This window comes from Nannospalax galili, unplaced genomic scaffold (genome assembly GCF_000622305.1).
Source record: "Nannospalax galili isolate Female #2095 unplaced genomic scaffold, S.galili_v1.0 scaffold290, whole genome shotgun sequence".
In the NCBI taxonomy this organism is placed as follows: domain Eukaryota; kingdom Metazoa; phylum Chordata; class Mammalia; order Rodentia; family Spalacidae; genus Nannospalax; species Nannospalax galili.
The window spans coordinates 1,890,122-1,908,369 of NW_008331486.1; the positions used below are offsets into that span (position 1 = coordinate 1,890,122).

The 18,248-nt window shown below is 51.6% G+C and overlaps 1 protein-coding gene and 1 long non-coding RNA gene across 4 annotated transcripts in view; one reads left to right on the plus strand and one right to left on the minus strand.

The window, feature by feature from the left end:
- Lhx2 (LIM homeobox 2) overlaps positions 1-18,248 on the plus strand; it is a 32,514-nt gene that overhangs the window by 2,737 nt on the left and 11,529 nt on the right. The window contains exons 1-3 of one of the 3 annotated variants that reach the window (XM_008824526.1): positions 8,997-9,853; positions 11,345-11,547; positions 12,424-12,827. In XM_008824526.1, coding sequence (XP_008822748.1) covers positions 9,734-9,853; positions 11,345-11,547; positions 12,424-12,827 — 727 coding nt within the window. In that variant the 5' untranslated portion in view covers positions 8,997-9,733. Of the gene's footprint in view, positions 1-8,996; positions 9,854-11,344; positions 11,548-12,069; positions 12,128-12,423; positions 12,828-18,248 lie in introns of those variants that run through there. The other 2 variants (XM_008824542.3, XM_008824534.2) reach the window with 2 other exon arrangements.
- Positions 5,285-6,803, minus strand: LOC103726871. The gene is made up of 3 exons (XR_606923.2): positions 6,570-6,803; positions 6,071-6,316; positions 5,285-5,594 (listed from the first exon to the last, which is right to left on the minus strand). It is a non-coding gene; the product is annotated as an uncharacterized LOC103726871 (long non-coding RNA).

The following is an 18,248-nucleotide window of genomic DNA, read 5'->3' on the forward strand; positions in this document are numbered from 1 at the left end:
CAGGGGAGAGAGCAACTCACACTCTTTTTAAGACCACAAAAAGAGGCAGGCTATTTTATGGGAAGCCTGAGATACTGCTGAAAGATGCTTTGAATTTTTCAATGATCAAATATACATGACCAAGCTGTGCATGTTAGGGTGTGAGGTGCACTGATGGTCAATGGCTATTGATCAGGCTGTTAAGTATTTCTGCTCAGTTTTAGAAATATAGATAGTTCCCAGATGATTTAAATAATTGAATAACTAAGAAACTAGCATTCTATGTTTCTTTGGAGAAGGGGGAATGACTGGTCAATTGAAAAACATTCCAACCATTGTTTAACTCCCCCCCTTTTTTTAAATCCCTAGAAAATGGGAATTTATTAAGCAGCTGTGTTGTGTTCAAGGATGGAGTAAAAATATTTCAAATGTCTTATTTGGAATCTGCCCAGAACAATCACTCTACCTGACCTCACCTTGTTCAGGAGCTGAGAATTTGCTTTTTCTCTCTCTCCCCCCGCCGTGTATCTGTCTCACATACACATACAAGCACACGTGCAATTTTGCAGCCATAATTTTGACCCACAGTGATGCACTGCTGAGAAGATGGGGTGGGAGCCATTTCTGGGAGTGGGATCTAAGGTCCTCAAGTCCCTTCTGGTTAGGGACCTGCTGAACTGGCCACATGGTTTTCCCCAATTAACTAATTTCTCACTAATCTAAAGATCTATTTAGAAAGGTGTGGAGGATGGAGATTTAAAGATAATCTCTAATTGGTCTGGAAAAATTCAGACCATGACACCTAGAAACCCTCCTTTTTCTCCTTCATTCTCACCCTCCTCCTCCCTACCCCCTTTGCTATCTCTTTCTCTTATTTTGCCTTCTAGAAATTAAAAGGTGGACTTCAGGGGAACCCTCAGGGAGAGGAGGAGGGAGAGAAAATGAACTTTTAAATTTTTATTGTGCTACATACCAATAGTATTTATAACCATCCAATTAGCTATTTTGTAAAAGAATCACATTCAGGAAAATCAACCTTCACCCAGATTGCAAAACTTGGAAGCATACAGACAAAACTGATACAATTTATTTTCATACCTTAAAAAGACAGAGTGTAGATTTTCAGAGTTTTTTCCATCTGCAGAACAATTTCTTTCAGCTATGTACCCTTTACCAGAGCTAAGACATCCCTATTGACAAATCCCTCTCTGGATGGAACCAAAATTGGCATCTCTCAAAAAAATAGTTGATCCACCCTGAAATGGATGAATCAGCCCTGATTGGGTGGACATGCCCTTTCACCTCATCGTGTCTGACCTATCACTTAATTAATCTTTCCCAGATGCAGAGCTGTTGACAATGCCAACGATAAGCAGTATTTGGAACAAAGCAGGAAGCCTTTAAAAGAACAAACCACAGTGAGGTTTGAGGCTCTTAAAGATGTGTAAATTATCAGTCTTGGGAGTTTTTTAGAACATAGCTGAATGTCAGAGATGGCCCCATCTTTCTAGAAACTTTCTATGCTTTTCTTTAACCACTCATATCTATGTACATTCGTTTTCTGCCTCTCCCCCTCTCTGCTTCTGCCTCGCTTTCTTCTGCCTCTCCCTTTCTCTGGATTCTGACTATCCATGGTTGGTTTCCTGAAATTTGTCCTTTGCTTCCTAGCCTTGTCTTGGGCTCTTCGGATCCTTTTTATAACATTAGGGCTATCAAGTGAGGTGGTCAGCTTCGTAGACTTTGGGTGGCAAAAAATTGACTGCATTGGCTAGTACCTATGAACAACGTTTGTCCTGGAGGCACATTGATGACATACAGGGGATAGTTCATTAATTAAACAACTTGCTAATTGCTGCTTGAATTACTATATAGAGAAACGAAACAGTTTATAAAAGATGACAATTTGAGGAAATCGTCATTTTTTGCTGAATAGATTTTCATAATTCATAAACAGATCCTAGAAAATGTGTGGCTTTTACTCATGCTTCTATCGTCAACTATTCAATTGAGCTTCAATTAATGGTAATATATGGTCTGGGATCCTTAGCTGGGCCCGACTGATGGAAGAGCTTTGTTGAATCTGGTGCAGGTGGCACTGTTTAATAAGCACGGGAAAGAGAGACTAATGTAGTGCTTGCAAAGAGAAGTAAATGCAAAATAGATCGCTCTAATTATGGCTGCCCCTAGAAACGGAGATGCAAGCTGAAATGGTCAACTGGCTGGGAAATTTCAAACAGACTCGATTGTCCACTGCCTGTCCTCCCCACTCCCCCTTCTTTTGAGGGCTGACACAGTAGCTTGGAAGTCAATTTGGATGAGCTCATCTGATTCCAAACAAGCACAAATTAAAAACCTGAGTCTGATGACCTATCAATGTCTGCCTTAACTATCTAGGACTCCTTTACCAGAGTGCCAAATTTAGTTCTAGCACAGGGCCATCTTAACATTTCTTCCTACCAGAGACCCATATAAGCTCATGGCAACCAGTTTTCATATTTTATTGCAAAATGTCAGGAGATTTTGTTTGTGTTTTTGTTTTGTTTTAATTTCTTTATGCTTAAGAAAATGAGTCTATAGGAAATCAAAGTGTAAATACTTAAGCAAACAGAATTTCCCATATACCTGCAAGGGCTCTAATGATTTTCATTCATGCAAAGATAATCGATGAGACATTAGTTGTTTTAATTAATGGAAGAATAAAAAAAATGTTGGGGGAGGGGTACCCAGGAGCTAGGCTGCACAGAAGTATCTGTGGGAAGTGACTCATTCCTCACCTAGAGACAATGGTAACTTCCTAAACAGCAATAAAGATTTGCTTATCAGACCCAGGGAAAGTTGGACTGGGCTAGGCTGGGAGATACTAAGGGTCATTCTAAGAGCTCAGGGTGAGAGATGGTAGCCATGCTGGTCATTTCCCCTTCCAATCTCACTGCTCTTCTTGGAAGAGTGCTGGCTCCATACTACCTCTAAGATAAGAAGCCTCTGGACTTCCAAGGAAGATGCAATTTGGGTGTAGCCTCCTGTGCTTTGTGATAGTAAAACCCTGTTAAAGCTGGGGAGCCCAAAGCAGTATCCTTCTGCTAGGATGAAGGGGAAGGCTGAGGTTGGATGGGATGGGTGTACGAGGTATGAGATAGTCCCTATGGCAGCAGTGGTTTCAGCAAGTGGGTGCAGACTTTTGTCCTCTGTTGAGGGATCCAGGTCCAGCACCTTTAGGTAAAGAAACTTTTTGTTCTATGGAAATGTTTACCAAACCTATCTTCAGGCTAGTGAGCACTGGCTGGGCACCTGAATCTAATACTGCTGCTGTATGTGAAGCTCATAAAAGATTTATAAAGAAACTAGTGCTTCAAAATGGAGTTTAGGGTTGTCCTGCATTCAGAGAGGGATGGAGGAGATGCCTTTGAATGAAGAAAGACTGGTGTAAAATTTTCCGGGATCAAGTGCATGGAGATAGAAGACATGTCAGCTACCCTGGGAGTTTGTCTATCCCCCCATCCCCATCTCCACCTTCACTTTTTCCTGCAGAATCTTCCTCATTCTCATTTAAGCAAATGTGGTTCCCTGTGTGAGAAAATTTGTTGCACTGTGTGTGTGTGTGTGTGTGTGTGTGTGTGTGTGTGTGTTTCAATCTGAAAATCTTGCAGAGCAGAGATTAGATAGTAGAATGCCCTCTCCAGGACTGGCTGTTATTCTGGACTATATTAAAAAAAATCTTTCAGATACAAGATATAAGCTATAGTCATATTTGATGAAACAAGAGGCCTCTTGTTGCAATATTTACTTTTTCTTCAAAGGGAATGTATATATTTTGTGGAAATTAGCTGTGAGGGGATACAGTTAGCTATTGTGTATTTTGTTGAAATTCTTCTTTAGGAATAATTTGATTTGGCAGATTTATATTGTTGGCAATGTGATTTGAGGAGGGCCCAGATACAAACTTTCCACACCCTAATCAATAATGGTAAATCGTTTTGCTGAGGTGAACAATCTCTGACCCTAGTATTCATATTTCTTTTACCAATTCCCTGTAATAAAATTGAACATTTTGTCACCACTTTGAGAAACACTGCCAAACACCTTAAAACACATGTCACATGCCAGCAGCCCCTCATTTCCCTCCTCCGGGAGTTTCTACATCTGGAATCATAATCACAGATAAAAACCTTGACAAAATTGCATCTGAGCACATTCCTCTCTGCAGCCCTTACTTTCTCATAACATTTAATACAATATTAATACATGCTACCGAAAGGCAGGAGGGAAGAAAAGGGCTGCCAACCTCCACGTTTCCTGATGCATCATGTTCAAACCTGAAATTCACACTTCGTGTTTCATTTTAAGTTCAGTGCATTTAACAGGGCCCTAGAGAGAGAGCCCTGGTTAGTTCCCCAACCTGCTCAGCTGACACCCAGGGACGTGGTTTCAGAATTGTTCAGATTGCTGCAGGGAGAAGAGGAGGAGGAACTGGGTTCCTGTCTGCCTGTAATGGGCTAAGCCACTTCTCTGTTCTGGTGTCACAGACCTAGGACTTCTCTTGGAAATAATGAAGGTCCCACTGATTTTTATTGTCCATAGTGGTGATCAGCAGATTCTCTGTATGGTGTGACCAAAGCAAGGAGCTGATTTCACAGAGAAAGAGGTATGTCTGAGCAGATTTGCTACTGATGGACAGCCTCTCCTCGCATCAGTGTAAAGCAATCTCCCCTTTACTGAAGAAGGCCCAGGAGCCTGGGGATGGAAGTAGTTGTGGTTGAAGATACAGGGCTTTCCTGCCATCCCTGTGACCCTCACCCCACCTTTTCTTGAAGCTGCCTCCTCTCCACATTCCTGTGCCTGGTGGGGGGAATCATGTTCCTCCATTCTATAAGCCAGAAACAGGGGTTAGGGAGAAGAGGAAAGTGCAGGAAGTGTACCCCATTGGGGGTCTCCTGGGAATGTGCCAAGATAACCTAGAGATGGACTTTCAAATGTTGGTGGCTTTGTTCAGTTGATGCTCAAAAAACAGAGCAGGTGTGCCTTCTCCCTTTTTAAAAAATATGAGCATCCAGGGTTGTCCAGTAACCAGCAACCAGCATCAGCCACAGCAGTATCAGAGAGAGAGAGAGAGAGAGAGAGAGAGAGAGAGAGAGAGAGAGTATTTCCCTAAGCAAGACCCACTTTAGTAAGCAAGGAGTGTAATTTGCTGAATGGTTCAAGCAAGCACAGAGCCTCATACTTTTACTCAGAGAACAGAGGCAACAGAGGCAGGCAACTGGCCCTCTGACCACAGCCAACAGCTTTAAGAAAACAGTCCTTTCGGCTTCCAGGCGGGGAAGAAATGCTGGTGTCTCCTCTTTCTCCTCCACAGTTGTTATTCAAGAGGTTTTCCCAACCCCAAACTTCAGCTCCATCCTCGGAGTTTGAGGTCATCAGTTGACTGTACCTAAAGGGGGAGCCCCAGGCTGGAGAGTCTGGGGCCAAAGGGGGCGGCTGTCTTGCGCAGAACCCTTCCCTGGTGGCTTTAACTGCTTTTCCCTCGGGGAGACTTCGAAAGGCTGCAGAAATCTGGGCGCCCGCTCGCTCGCTTGTCAAGAAGCAAACTGTCTTCACATTCTCCAAGAGCAATTCCCTGCCTAGGAAGAAGAAGGAAAGAGGCAAAATAAATAAAACCAGTTAATGTTGTAGTTAACTTGCAAATCAAGTAAATCTGTTGGTGCCGTATTTGAGAAATAAACCACGAGCGCGTCACAGCAAACACACACTTCTGAACGTCTTCATTTTGATTTAATGGTATATCAGCGTCAACTATCGCTTCCTCTGCTGGTACACTCGGCCTGATGCCGCGGGAGGAGGGTGCCCATGTTTATCACCGAGTGAGATGACTAATTACACCTTGTCAATCACCGGCTATGAAGACATAAAACCAGCGCGCACAATGAAGTAGTTGCCTGCAGCGTCAATTAGTTGGCGATTCCGAGGTTATTGCGTGGCCCTGCTTCGGCCGCCTCTAATAACGGGACGGAGCGCCGGGAACCAGCACGCTGATCAATCACCCTCCTTCCGCGGCTCCCCGCGCCCTCCCCCTCTCCCCGCCCTGGCCTGGCCTCACTTTCTCCCGGCGGCGTGCGCTTCCTCCCTCTGCGGCCCCGGCTCGGTGGCGCCGGTAGCCCCGGGAGCCCCGGGAAGTTTGCGCGCTGCAGCTCCGCAGCCGGCAGCCGGGAGCCCCGCAGCCTTCGGGGAGCGCTGGGGCTGGTGGCCCCTTTGTTGGAGGAGGCGTGGAGGGAGCGCTTTTGTTCTGCGTTCGTCACGGTGGCCGGCTGGAGGCTGCTACCTCATTATGCGCCGGGTAGCTTGTCTGCAAGGAAGCAGATGGTGGGGAGGTAGGCAGGGGCAACAGTGGCCAGACCTGAATTCCGTTCACCTGTCACCTCCCACAAAAAGCAGGTTGTGGGACCTAAGGATGCTTTACTCCTAACCCAGGGAGGGGGTCCAGGGGCCGCCCTTTCCGGCATCTGTGAATGTCCCAGTTACCTGTCCTGGCTGAATCCCCCCACCCCGCCCGCCTTTCCCTGGGCTGCGGTTCCTCGCACCGTGTTCATGTCACTCACGTGTCAGGATATGTGTTTACAGCCTGTTCTTCGCCTTGTTTAGTCTCTGAGGACAAGGCTCAGCGGTTGTGCGACGTCCCTCAGCCACTGGGGAAGATTAGCAAAGTTACCGGCCTCTGAACCCCGGGGCCCGGGTGCCCAGATGCCGCCCCGCGGCGAGAGATGCGCTTGAGCCTCAACAGACGCGAGCGCTGTCCTAGCCCGATGCAGAGAGATAAATAGGAGATAGCGCCGGATGGGCATCCCAACTGCCGGGGAACTGAGGGCCAGTCCAATAAGAGTCGGGGCTTCTGGTTAGAGAGGTGGCGACGGAAGGGTTTGTACATCTATGAGTGAGAGGAAGTGAGGAGCCGCAGGGTATGTGTACCTTGAATTGCTTTTTGGGCAAAAGTCCCTGAGTACTTCCCCCTTACTCCCCCCCCGCCCCCCCCCCGCAGCTCCTTGAACACAGCCAGCACCAAGGACAAACACTCCAGGGTTGCTATGAAATCTTTTCTACCCCTTAAGTGACTTCCAGATGAACCCTGGTGACTCCTAGATTGGATTTTCATTCCTTGCTTTCTTTGAGAACTGTGTCCGAGACACCCCATGCTTGTATAATCTTGTAGGTGTGTCAGCTTGCCTGGGCAGGGGTCTATGCAGGCACAGAAGCACTCATCTGTGTGAACACGTGTATCCAAGTCTTTGGATGGATGGTCCTTTCCTCAAGTTAGGCCATCTGTGCACGTGCAGCTTGTACACATGTACTTGTAACTTCAAGAGTTTTTGTAAATACTCCTGATAGGAGCACACACAGAGATTAAATGGGATCCCCTGAGCACACAGGGTTAGTGCTGCTGTTCAGATGCGCCCTTGGACATGGTGTGCATATGCAGACCCTAGCTCTACATTAGTGCTCCCAGTGATCTTGCCAACAAAGACAAAATTCATGCTGGCTGTATTTTTGCCAAATGAGATAAGCATCAGCATTTTCACACATGAACATGAGCACATGTCCTTGGGCACCACAAGTACACTATATATTTATGTGTTAAAGTTTTCTACAGTATGTGGAAAGGGTGACTTCATGTTGCCTCAACTCTGTCCTTTGTAAGATAAACTGCAGGGGTCCTAACTTCACCTTCTTTGTGCCAGGCAAGCAGATTGACATTTCAGACTGACATCACTACCCCTCCCCACCTCCAAAATTAACTCAGCAAAGGGGGCTCAGTAACTGACTGGCCCACTTCAGTTTTCCTTCAGAATCTTATTTATTTTTTTAAGTTCCTAAGTCCCTGCGCCACCAGACACCCGACCATTGCCCTAGATTCCCCCAAGAAGTTCCAGACCAGCAGCTGGGATTTGCTGGAAAGCTAAGTTATTGTTGGTTCTTGTGTAGAAGCAAGGCAGTTGGGTGGATTAAGATACTATGGGATGGGTGTGGAGGTGCCAGTGGGATGAAGTCCCCCATAGGCAGAGAATGGGTCTTTCAGAACCTCTTGATGCCACATCTTGGAGTTTTGGATAGGAAAGAAGAAAGGGAGTGATTATGATTAAGCGATTTGCTGAGTGTCTGCTGTGTTCCAGGCATTTCCATCCCATCCACGATCTCCCTTGTTCATCACACCCAGGAGGAGGGGACCATCTTGTCTCCCACGGAGATGGTCTGAGACAGGCTAAAGAAGGTTGAGTCACTTGCTTAAGACTGCATTGCACGTACATGGGAGAGTTGGAACTCCTTGTTTTTTCTGAGTTCCTAAAGACCTCCTCACCCCCACTCTTCCAGGCTGGAGGGGAACGCGGAAGAGCCAGGAGGAGCAATGCGCCTGGCCGGGTATTGGTCCCTAGTTTACTGGGAGCCGGCATATGCAGGCTGGCTCTCTTCTCAAGGGAGTCATTGCTCCTGCGGTTTTTGAGCCGGGACCCCAGGAGGCCTGCACCGCTGCCCGAAGCGGGTGGAGTGGAGCCCTAGACTAAGGCCGAGCTGGGTGGGATATAGCCTGAAGCCTGAAGGCTCTCGAAAGTCCATTCCAGGCCTGCCTTCTCCGGCCTCCCCTTACGGTGCCCGAGGCCAAAGGGGAGAGGGGAGTGAGACCTCGAGCATCCTTTGACTGCGCCTTCTTAGGATAGAGCCAGCCAGGAGAGAGGATTTAATTTTCCTTCCAGAAGAAACACAGGAAACTGTTTGCAGCTTAAAAACTCAAAACCCCGAGCCCTCCCTCTTCCCTCCCTCCCGCCCGCCTGCCTCCTCCTCCTCCTCCAGCCTCGCCCACCAGCTCCCACCATCTCCTCTGCTCTCCTCCTCTAGCCTCTCCCCACCCTCTGGGTCTCCCGCCTTCCCGGAGCACGCGCTGCCAGGGCCTGGGGCGCCGGGCGGCCAATGGCACGGCGGCAGGACGTGATGTCAGGCGCGGCTGTAGAAAAGGCGCGGAGGCTTGCGCTGGCGCGGACTGCAGACTCGGGGCTGGGCTCCGCGCGCGCTTGGAGAGCCCTGCGCTCGGCTGGGCCCGCGGCCTGCGGCTCCTCCTCCAACTCTGCTCCTCCTCCTTTTTCTCCTCCTCCACCTCCCCTCCTCCTCCGCCTCCTCCTCCTCTTCCTCCTCCTCCTCCTCTTCAATTCTCCGAGTGGCTCGGCTCGGCTCGCTGGCTTCGCAGAGACCCTTACTCCAGTCGCCAACTCAGCGCCCAGGAGGGGCGCCTTTGGCTGGGGGCACACCCGGGGGAGAAAAAAGGTCCCGGCATCTGGGCCGCCGCGGGCACCTAGCTGTTCCTGGGTAACCCCGACCCCAGCCGTCGCGGCCCGGGGCAGAGTTTGCGCCCCTGCTTTGCGCCCTGGGCGCCAAAGCCCCGCGAGCGATGCCCGCGGCGTGAAAGCGCCCGCGGCGCGCTCCGACCTCTGCCCTGGTCTCCCGCCCCCCTCGCCCCCTGCCCTTGTGACCCTGGCTTTGGCGCCGCCGCCCAGGCGCCCCGCGATGTAGCTGCCCCCACGCCTCGGCGGGAGGCGTCCTGGCCCGCGGGCGCCCGGGTCCCGGAGCCCGGCCCGGGGGCGCAGCCGAGCTCGGGCGGGGCCGGGACCGCGGTGGCGATGCACTGGGCCCGTTAACGCTGGCAGCGCCAGGCAGCTGAGGCGGGGGGCAAGCCCTTCCTCCGGGGAGCCGCGCCCCCGGCCCGGCCGGTCTCGCCGCGATGCTGTTCCACAGTCTGTCGGGCCCCGAGGTGCACGGGGTCATCGACGAGATGGACCGCAGGGCCAAGAGCGAGGCTCCCGCCATCAGCTCCGCCATCGACCGCGGCGACACGGAGACGGTAGGCGGGCGGCTGTGGAGTTGGGGCTGAGAGCTAGGACCTGGCGAGGCGGGCCAGCGCCTCTGCTCCCCTAAGTTTGGGGAGAGTCCTTCGTGCCGCACGGGACTCTGCGCTAGGATTCTTGGACAGAATGCAAGGCCCTTAGCTCCAGGCTCCAGGGAAACCCGGCTGCTGGGGCAGAGGAGGGTCGCAAGGTTGAAGTCCAGACCCTGGATCCCGAGGGTGGAGGAGAACATTGAGAGGAACAAGTGTAAGCGAGGTCCTACCCGCGGCCCCAGGCGGCTGTATACTCAGCTCGCGCGGGCACTCGGGTCCACAGTCCCGGCTCTCCACCACTTGGCTCCTGGTGTGGCTGCCCGCGCGCCTGGGGGAAAGGGCGAACCAGTCCGGGGTCCTGTGACTCCAGCCAGTTTGAGTCGCTCTCAGTATCCTGGCAGCCGGGGTTCCCTCCTTAGAACACTTTCAGGGTCCGGAGGCTTATGGGCAAGCACTTTTCGTTTACCGTGTCCTTGCGCTTCTGGCCCGCCAGACTTGGCCAGGCCATGGTTTGGAGTTCAGGCTCCGGCCTGGCTTCCGCGTAAGAAGACTCCATTCGGTACTCTGTACCTGGCTCCATCGTCCCAGCCTCAAATAGCCAGTTCCTGGTCCCAGCCCTCCCCTGGGGGACAGACCAGCAGACACTGTCCAAGCAACGGGCTCGGGCTCAGTGACCTTTAGAGACAGAACTGGGAAGCCGGGCTGAAGCTTCTCCCTCATAGAGCCAGAGTGGCAGCTGAGTGGCCTCCGAATCTCTGGCCCTTCTTCTGAGATAAACCTTCTTCACTCTCCAGTTTGGTTAGATTTGGATTGGTCCCATCTTGCACCCAGAGACTTTGAGGGTGCCCTTATATCCCTTTTAATAATTTCTCAAGACTCAAGTGGGACCCTAGCTGGTGTGGCAGAGGAGACAGAAATTGCCTCGCCTGTCCTGACCTAAACCTTCGGTCTAAGGATCCAGATAGCATCAGAGCTGAGACTCAAGGACCCTGCTGTCTGAAGAGGAGTGCATGTGTAGGGTGATTGTTTAATGCTCACCACACCTTACCCCTTACCCTCTTTTCTGGAGTCCAGCATCTTTGAGAAACAGTTTGAGGAATTCCCTTGGAGGGCTTGACTAGAAGAGCTCCCCCCCCACACACACACAACGGAAGCTTTCCTGGGGCAAGAGTAGTGGGGCAGGAATGCAAAGACATAGGCCTGAGAACCACTAGAACTGGAACCTGGGACTGTGACTTGGGCCTGAGGCTGCTTGGAGCTAAACTGCAAAACACTGTCCCTTAGCTGCTCAGATTTGGGGTGTTTGGGATGGAGACAGTGGACTGCCCTTCCAGGCTGTCCTGTAGACATTCAGGGATAGCCAGGGCCCCAGAAGTTGCTCTGGGCAGGTTCTTGGTGGCAGCACAGTTGCAGGCTGTGGCTAGCATGGCGGTTTCCTTCTTCCTCCCTTCACAGACCATGCCGTCCATCAGCAGTGACCGTGCTGCACTGTGTGCTGGCTGTGGGGGAAAGATCTCTGACCGCTACTACCTGCTGGCGGTGGACAAACAGTGGCACATGCGCTGTCTCAAGTGCTGTGAGTGCAAGCTCAACCTGGAGTCAGAGCTCACCTGCTTCAGCAAGGATGGCAGCATCTACTGCAAAGAAGACTACTACAGGTAGTCCCACCCAGAGCCCCCTGGCCTTCAGGGACCCAAACCTTGCCCTTTTCCTTTTCCTCTATTCCCAACAGAGGTTACCCTACCCAAGAGCCCCCTTCTCCATGCCAGCACAAACCAGGTGACAACTTTTTAAAGCAGCAATTTGGGACCGGAAAAATTGAAGTTACTCTCTGAGCTCACACCTCTGAAAAGAGGAGCTTGGGTGTGTGTGGTAGGGGTCCTTACTCCTTTCCCTTTGAAGTTTCTTGAGTAAATCAGAGGGCATAGAAATAGATACCCCCAAATTCAGGTAACCTGGCTGGTGTGAAACAGAGTTGGAGGGAGAGCATTTCTGGTTCTTTGGGGTGGGGGGAGTGAAAGCTGCTCAGGATTAAGAAGTAGGAATCACTACCTAAGAGACTTCAAGGTCCCTCTTTCTTCCTGTCCCTAGCTTTAGAGTTAGGGTCTATTTATGTATTCTCTCTGTGTCTCTGTCTCTATTTCTCTCTTTCCCATCTCTTTGTTTCTTCCAAATTACAGGGGTGTGTAGGATTCCCAGGCGCTGGTCTGGAGGGCAAGGGCAAAGGTTGAGGAAGGGGTAAGTGAGGGAGTTTTGTCCCCTTCTAAGAAGTCTTTCCTAAGACTTGCTCAGACTCTGGATAGAGTAGAAGCTCTTGTGGGTGTGAAAATGGTTGAGGGAAACTGTCAGGATAGGGCCAGGCCTGGGTTAAAATCTAGTTCCCTCTCTACTAATCCTCCCAGTGAAGTCCAGACAGTCCACCTTGAGGAGGGGATTTCCCCCACCCCAGGGGCAGCAGCAGCACCTGGAGGAGGGTTATGGGGGGGATACCCCACCATTTGTCCCCACAGCCCCTCCCTCCATGGTCTCTACAGGCGATTCTCTGTGCAGCGCTGCGCCCGCTGCCACCTGGGCATCTCGGCTTCGGAGATGGTGATGCGCGCTCGGGACTTGGTTTATCACCTCAACTGTTTCACATGCACCACGTGTAACAAGATGCTGACGACGGGCGACCACTTTGGCATGAAGGACAGCCTAGTCTACTGCCGGCTGCACTTCGAGGCATTGCTGCAAGGCGAATACCCAGCACACTTCAACCATGCCGACGTGGCGGCGGCGGCAGCGGCAGCAGCAGCGGCTAAAAGTGCCGGATTGGGAGCCGCGGGGGCCAACCCACTGGGTCTTCCCTACTACAATGGCGTGGGCACTGTGCAGAAGGGGAGGCCTAGGAAGCGCAAGAGCCCTGGTCCCGGGGCGGATCTGGCAGCCTACAATGCTGGTGAGTGCGAAGCGCACCGGAGGCCTCGGTTGGGTTGGGTGAAAGCTGGAGTAAACAGCTGCGAGCTGGAGTTAATTGCAGTGTGCTGGGCATCCAGCGGGTACTCTGGCCCCTGGCTTTCCAGGCCTTTCCCACCAGGCTGCCTGGCAGAAGGGACTTTAGCGCCCTGGCCTCCAGTCTGTGCTGAAGCTTTATGAGAGGATGCGTTAGCTCATTGGTGCCCCGGTGTAGTGACCTCTTCGCTGAGGAATTGTATTTTGGAGGCGCTTTTTGGTTTTGTCCCTGTCCCCCGCTTTACTGTGCAGAAAGTGCAGGGAGAGAAAACAAGGCGCTGCGGACTGCGAACTGACTTGGGGTGGTGGCGGCTGAGGGCAGGGAGCTGGAGCGAAGGGCAGGAGGCGAGGGGCACAAGAGAAAGAGGTCTGGCAGTGGCCGAGGTTTGGTTTGGTTTGGTTTGGCGTGCAGCCGGGTCGGGTGAACTGTCCCGACGGCGGCCGGCTTGCACAACTCGGGCTCCAAAGCTTTTACTGAGAAAGAGCTGTGAGTCCTTGTGCCCGTCCGGATCCTCCGGCATCGCCAGGTCTCTGAGGTTTCCCTCCTGCTTCTTCTGAGTTCCCGACCCTAGGAGGCCGGCGCCGGAGGAAGGGACCGGAGCTGGCCGGGCTTCTATGGGGGCGGAGTCGAGGGCTCCACTCGATTTTCCAGCATCTTTGGATCCTGGGCCTTTCCCGAGTGGCTCAGTCCCCCTCCTGTAACCCTCCTGGCTCGGGACAGCTGCGGACTTTCTGAGGCCCAGCAACATCTGCCCGAGGTCTGCAGGGCCCGGAAAGGTTTATGACTCTCCTGGCTTCCGAACTAGAGTTTATTTGCCATTATTTTCTCTCTTTCGTTTGCAACAGAATCGGATTATTTTTTTCCTTCCTCCTTTTCCCTTTAGTCTGATGCACAAATTGGGGAGGGTGCGAGGGGGGGGGCGTACAAAACCAAAACAAACCCAAGGCTCTGGAAGGGCTCCGCGCGAGCCAGAATTCAGGGTTGTTTTGTTAAACAGTCTGAGCTGCATAGGGAAGGAAATAGGGGACAAGTGGAATGATCCTTTTTCGCTCCAACGAAATTGTTCTGTAGAGGCTCCTGGGGTCGATTGGGGAGAGGGCAGTGCAGCCCCCAGTTGGGTAAATGGTAAAGTGACATAGGCTGGAAAATTTAAAATTTGGGGAAAGCATTGCTATAGATACCGTTCTCTAAAACTTCCATCCTCATCCCTCACTCAACAGAAGATAAAGACTAAATCCTATCCAGGCCCGTTTCTCCCCAAACCAAGCGCCTCTATTTATCAAGTGGGTCAGCTTTCCTGAGGGGCAGAGGGTTCTCCCAAGGCATCTGGTTTGTGGGGAGTGGTCTGATGTTTTCCTGGGCACACCAAGTTGGCCCCGGTTTGGAATTGTGCAAAACGAGTAGAATGTTTTAGAGATTTATTTTTGCTGTTTTGCTGCTCAGCCTTGGCCTTTCCCTGGAGTGGAAGATGTGGCTGGAGGCTGAGTTCCGGAGGACCTGGCCTCTCACTGCCACCTCGTTTTCTCTTCGGCCTCACACTCTTTTTTTTTTTTTCTTTCTATCCTTTCTGTTCTTCCGGGACCCCATCCCCCTCTTTTTCTTCCTGCGTCTGTTCCCTTTGCGCGCGCGTTTGGGGCCTTTGCTGGCTTGGAACGGCACTCGGCCCACAGGCGGTGGCTGTGCGATTCACTTATTCGGGTTCCCGGGACAAGGTTAGGAAGAGATTATGACTCCTTGTTCTCAAGAGGTCTTGTCTCACCCTCCCTAGATCTGGCTTCTGCCGCCTTCCTCCTGTTTCGGCGCTGGCAGGAGAGAGATGGCCGCAATGTGGGCCCTGGGGCAGCTGGGACTGGAACGCCGGGAAGTGGAGGGTGCGACTGTGGGCTGTGTGTGCGAGCAAGTGTCTTCGTGGAAAGGGAGTGCGTGCTTTTCACTGTGAGCACACCAGTTAGCTTGTGTAAGTGTCCTGCATCCAGGGGCCGGGCACACCAAACGGTTGCAAACCCATCCTCCTCCAAGACAGCCTCGCCGAAGGCAGTGGGGCCGGGCGCTTCTTGGGAAGGGGCTCAGGGGGTACCCCGGGCCTTGGGCTTCTGCAATGGCGACCACAGACCACAGGCCACGGACTCGGAAAGTCCTTCCGGGGCGCCAGCCGCAGCAGCTCTCCTTCGGCGGCCCTTCTGGTCCCTGCACTCAGCCCCAGCCCCAGAGGCGGGACCTCCCGGAACCCGGAGTCCCGCGGCAGGTCGGCCCAGGGCACGCGATTTGCGGCCGGAGCCCGCGAGGTGCCGGGGCCCTGTACTTTGCGCCGCGGTTCGCGCACCACGGCCCGGAATCGCGCACAGACCCGCTGGCTGGCCCGGCCTCCCCCAGCCCCAGCTTTCCCCCAGCCCCAGCTCCCCATCTGTGTGTGTGTGTGTGTGTGTGTGTGTGTGGTGTGGTGTGGGGTGTGGGGTGTGTGTCTGGCGGAGTAATTACTGATTTGATTCCAATCCATTATTTAGACAATTGAACCTACAGTCTCGTCTTTAGTAAAATGAGGCGAAGTCAGATTTGATTACAGGTTCAGTCCCAGCGACAAGAGCTCGAAACCCGATGGGTTAATAACAGATCACGAGTAAATTATTCATGATTTTACGAGCTCTTTAGCTCCATTGAATCGGCCTAATTGAGAGGAAAAAAGGAGGTGGGGGTAGAAAGCCCTGGTCCTCTCCCTCCCCTCAGCCCTTCGCTCCTCCCCAGATCTGATCTTGGGGAATCTCCACCCGGCCCCAGGCTTTGGGTACGCGAGTGAGGGGGGCCTGGGGCACTATCGCCTACCCCGCTGGCCTGTCCACTCCAGCACAAACCCCTGGCCTCCGGCGGGCTGGGCTAGACCAGGCCACCTTCCCTCCTCACTTCCCTCCTCTCTTCCCTGCTTGCTCTGCTACTGGACCAATAACCATTCAGAAAAGTCTCTGACACAGGGTCCCTGTGTGCTTGAGCCCTGGGAATTCGGTTTTGTCACCTGGACCCCCCACTACATATATTTCCAGGACTCATTTTCCCCAGTTTCTCTCTCTCTCTCTCTCTCTCTCTCTCTCTCTCTCTCTCTCTCTCTCTCTCTCTTCTATCTACCAAGTCACCATAGCTTTCTCCTTCTATTCCCCCCTCTCCCCCCCATCCTCTGGGTATCTGCCTCTCTTTTCCTGCTCTTTTTCTTTCCCTCTTCCCCACCACCTTCCCCCACTGTAGGCTGCTATCAGGGCACCTCCCTTGGGCCTACAGGGCACCAGGGTCCCCATGGAGCTCATTAAGGGTGGTGAGGCCCAGGTGGGGGCTGGGTAGAGGGATGAGCCCAGAGATCCCCCATAGGGAGGCCTGCCCCACCAGGGAGGAGCTGGGGACTGAGAGAAAGGGGAGGGTCCATCCCCTGAGCCATTTCAGGGTTGCTGCCCAGCAGGAGCTCATCTCCCATGTTCTGATCCCCTTTAAATTCCTCACTTTGGGTGTTCTGGATGAGAACATATGTTGGAGGAGGAAGGGGGAGCTGGATGCTGGGTACACAGAACAGGAACCCTGAGCTTAGGGGTAGGACCCATATCTTACAAATTCTTTCTTCTTGGCTGGGGCACTTTGGCAGGGGGAGAAGGAGGTCACCTAGAAAACACTTCCTAGGTTAGTGTTGCCAGAATAGCCACTTAATTTTGAATTTTGGGCAAACTATGAATACCTTTTTAATGAGAATATTCCATGCAACATTTGCATTTTAGATAACAAATGAGTTCTGGTATAAGTGAACTCATTTTGAATTTTAGATTAAAAAAATTTTTAGAGGTGTCCTGTGCAACATTAGATAAATAACTTAAACAACAGATAAAATTTTAGTGTACATAGGTCCCATACAATCTTTGGGACATAATGATGGTAAAAATTATTTGTTGTATATCAGAAATTCAAATCAGCCAGGCAATGTTTGCATTTATTTACTAGATTTGACACCTCTGTTATAGGAATGTGCTGTACTGCAAGAGACCTGCCAGTTCCCCACTTTATGGACTGAATTTGAGCATTCTGTGATGCTTTCCTTAAAACGAGACCTTAAAGATGGGATGACTTGGGAAGACATGAGGGAGTCTCGAGGGGAACCCTGTATGTCCTCATCAGCTACCAGGTTGCTGAGCAGGTTTCTGAGACATGAGGTTTCTGTTCTCTCCAAGGGTCCTCCGAGATCCTTTGGGGTGAAGACAGGTTCCTTAAAGAGCCCTGCTCCACCCACCCCTCTTTGTGGTGCAGTGAAGGAAACAAGAGGGCTCAAATATTGAGGATGGGCTCAGCCTTTACCAATGTGTACAAGTGGCTCCATTTCTCTTGGCTTCAGTTTCTTCATCTCTAAAATGGGACCAGTAGTAGGCACCTCTTGAAACAGTAGTGATGGGAAATGACATATATAAAACCAAAGCATAAAGTAGGCACCTAATGAATATATGTTGGTATCTTTTTCCAACTTCTCCCCTTTCCAGTGAGATTCTACGTACTATTCTCTTCCTGAGACTGTCTGAGCCCCATTTGCTCCATTTGTAAAACTAGGAAATAAGCACCTCATGGGGCAGTGGGGAGGATTAAACTACAAAATGCAATCTCCAACCTTGGGCCTCGTTCTGGAGGCCCTGGGGCTGCTCAGTACTTTAGGGGAGGGGGTTGATGAAAGTGGAATGAAAGTGAGGCTGTCAGTCTGCAACTTCTGGGTGGGAGCATCAGACACTGTAGGGAGAGATGAAGACCACAGGAGTTTGTCCTTGGAGAGTGCTTGGAAAACCAGAAGAGTACAGGTGCGCAGACTTAGGCTTAGATCCTCACTGTGACTTCCCTTTCCGAGCCTCAGTTTCAGTATCTGTAAAAGAGTTGCTTTAAGTGTCCAATGGCAATGTGTGTAAAAAGAAAGTCTTTTCCAGTCCAGTGAGATGGCTCAGTGGGTAAAGTTGCTTGCTGCCAAGCCTGATGACCCGATTTCCATTCCCAGAAGGAGAGAAGAGACTCCCACAAGTTGCCCTATGACCTCCACGTGCAGTGTCCCCCTAATAAATAAATGAATATTTAAAAAAGCCTTTCCACACAGCTTCTGGAATCCAGAAAGCACCAACAATCTGCTGCCGTTCGTGGTATTCCTGCAACTCAATGGCCTGTGTTTGTGTGTGTGTGTGTGCGCGCGTGCGCGCGTGTGTTTTAGGGTCTTTTTGTAGACCCGGAACTCTCTATGTAGACTAAGCTGACCTCAATCTCACAGAGATTCACCTGTCTCTGCCTCCCAAGTGCTGGGATTAAAGGCCTGCACTGCCACACCTGTCTCGAGTGGCTTTTTGATTCTCGGAGAACTGGGGCTGAATC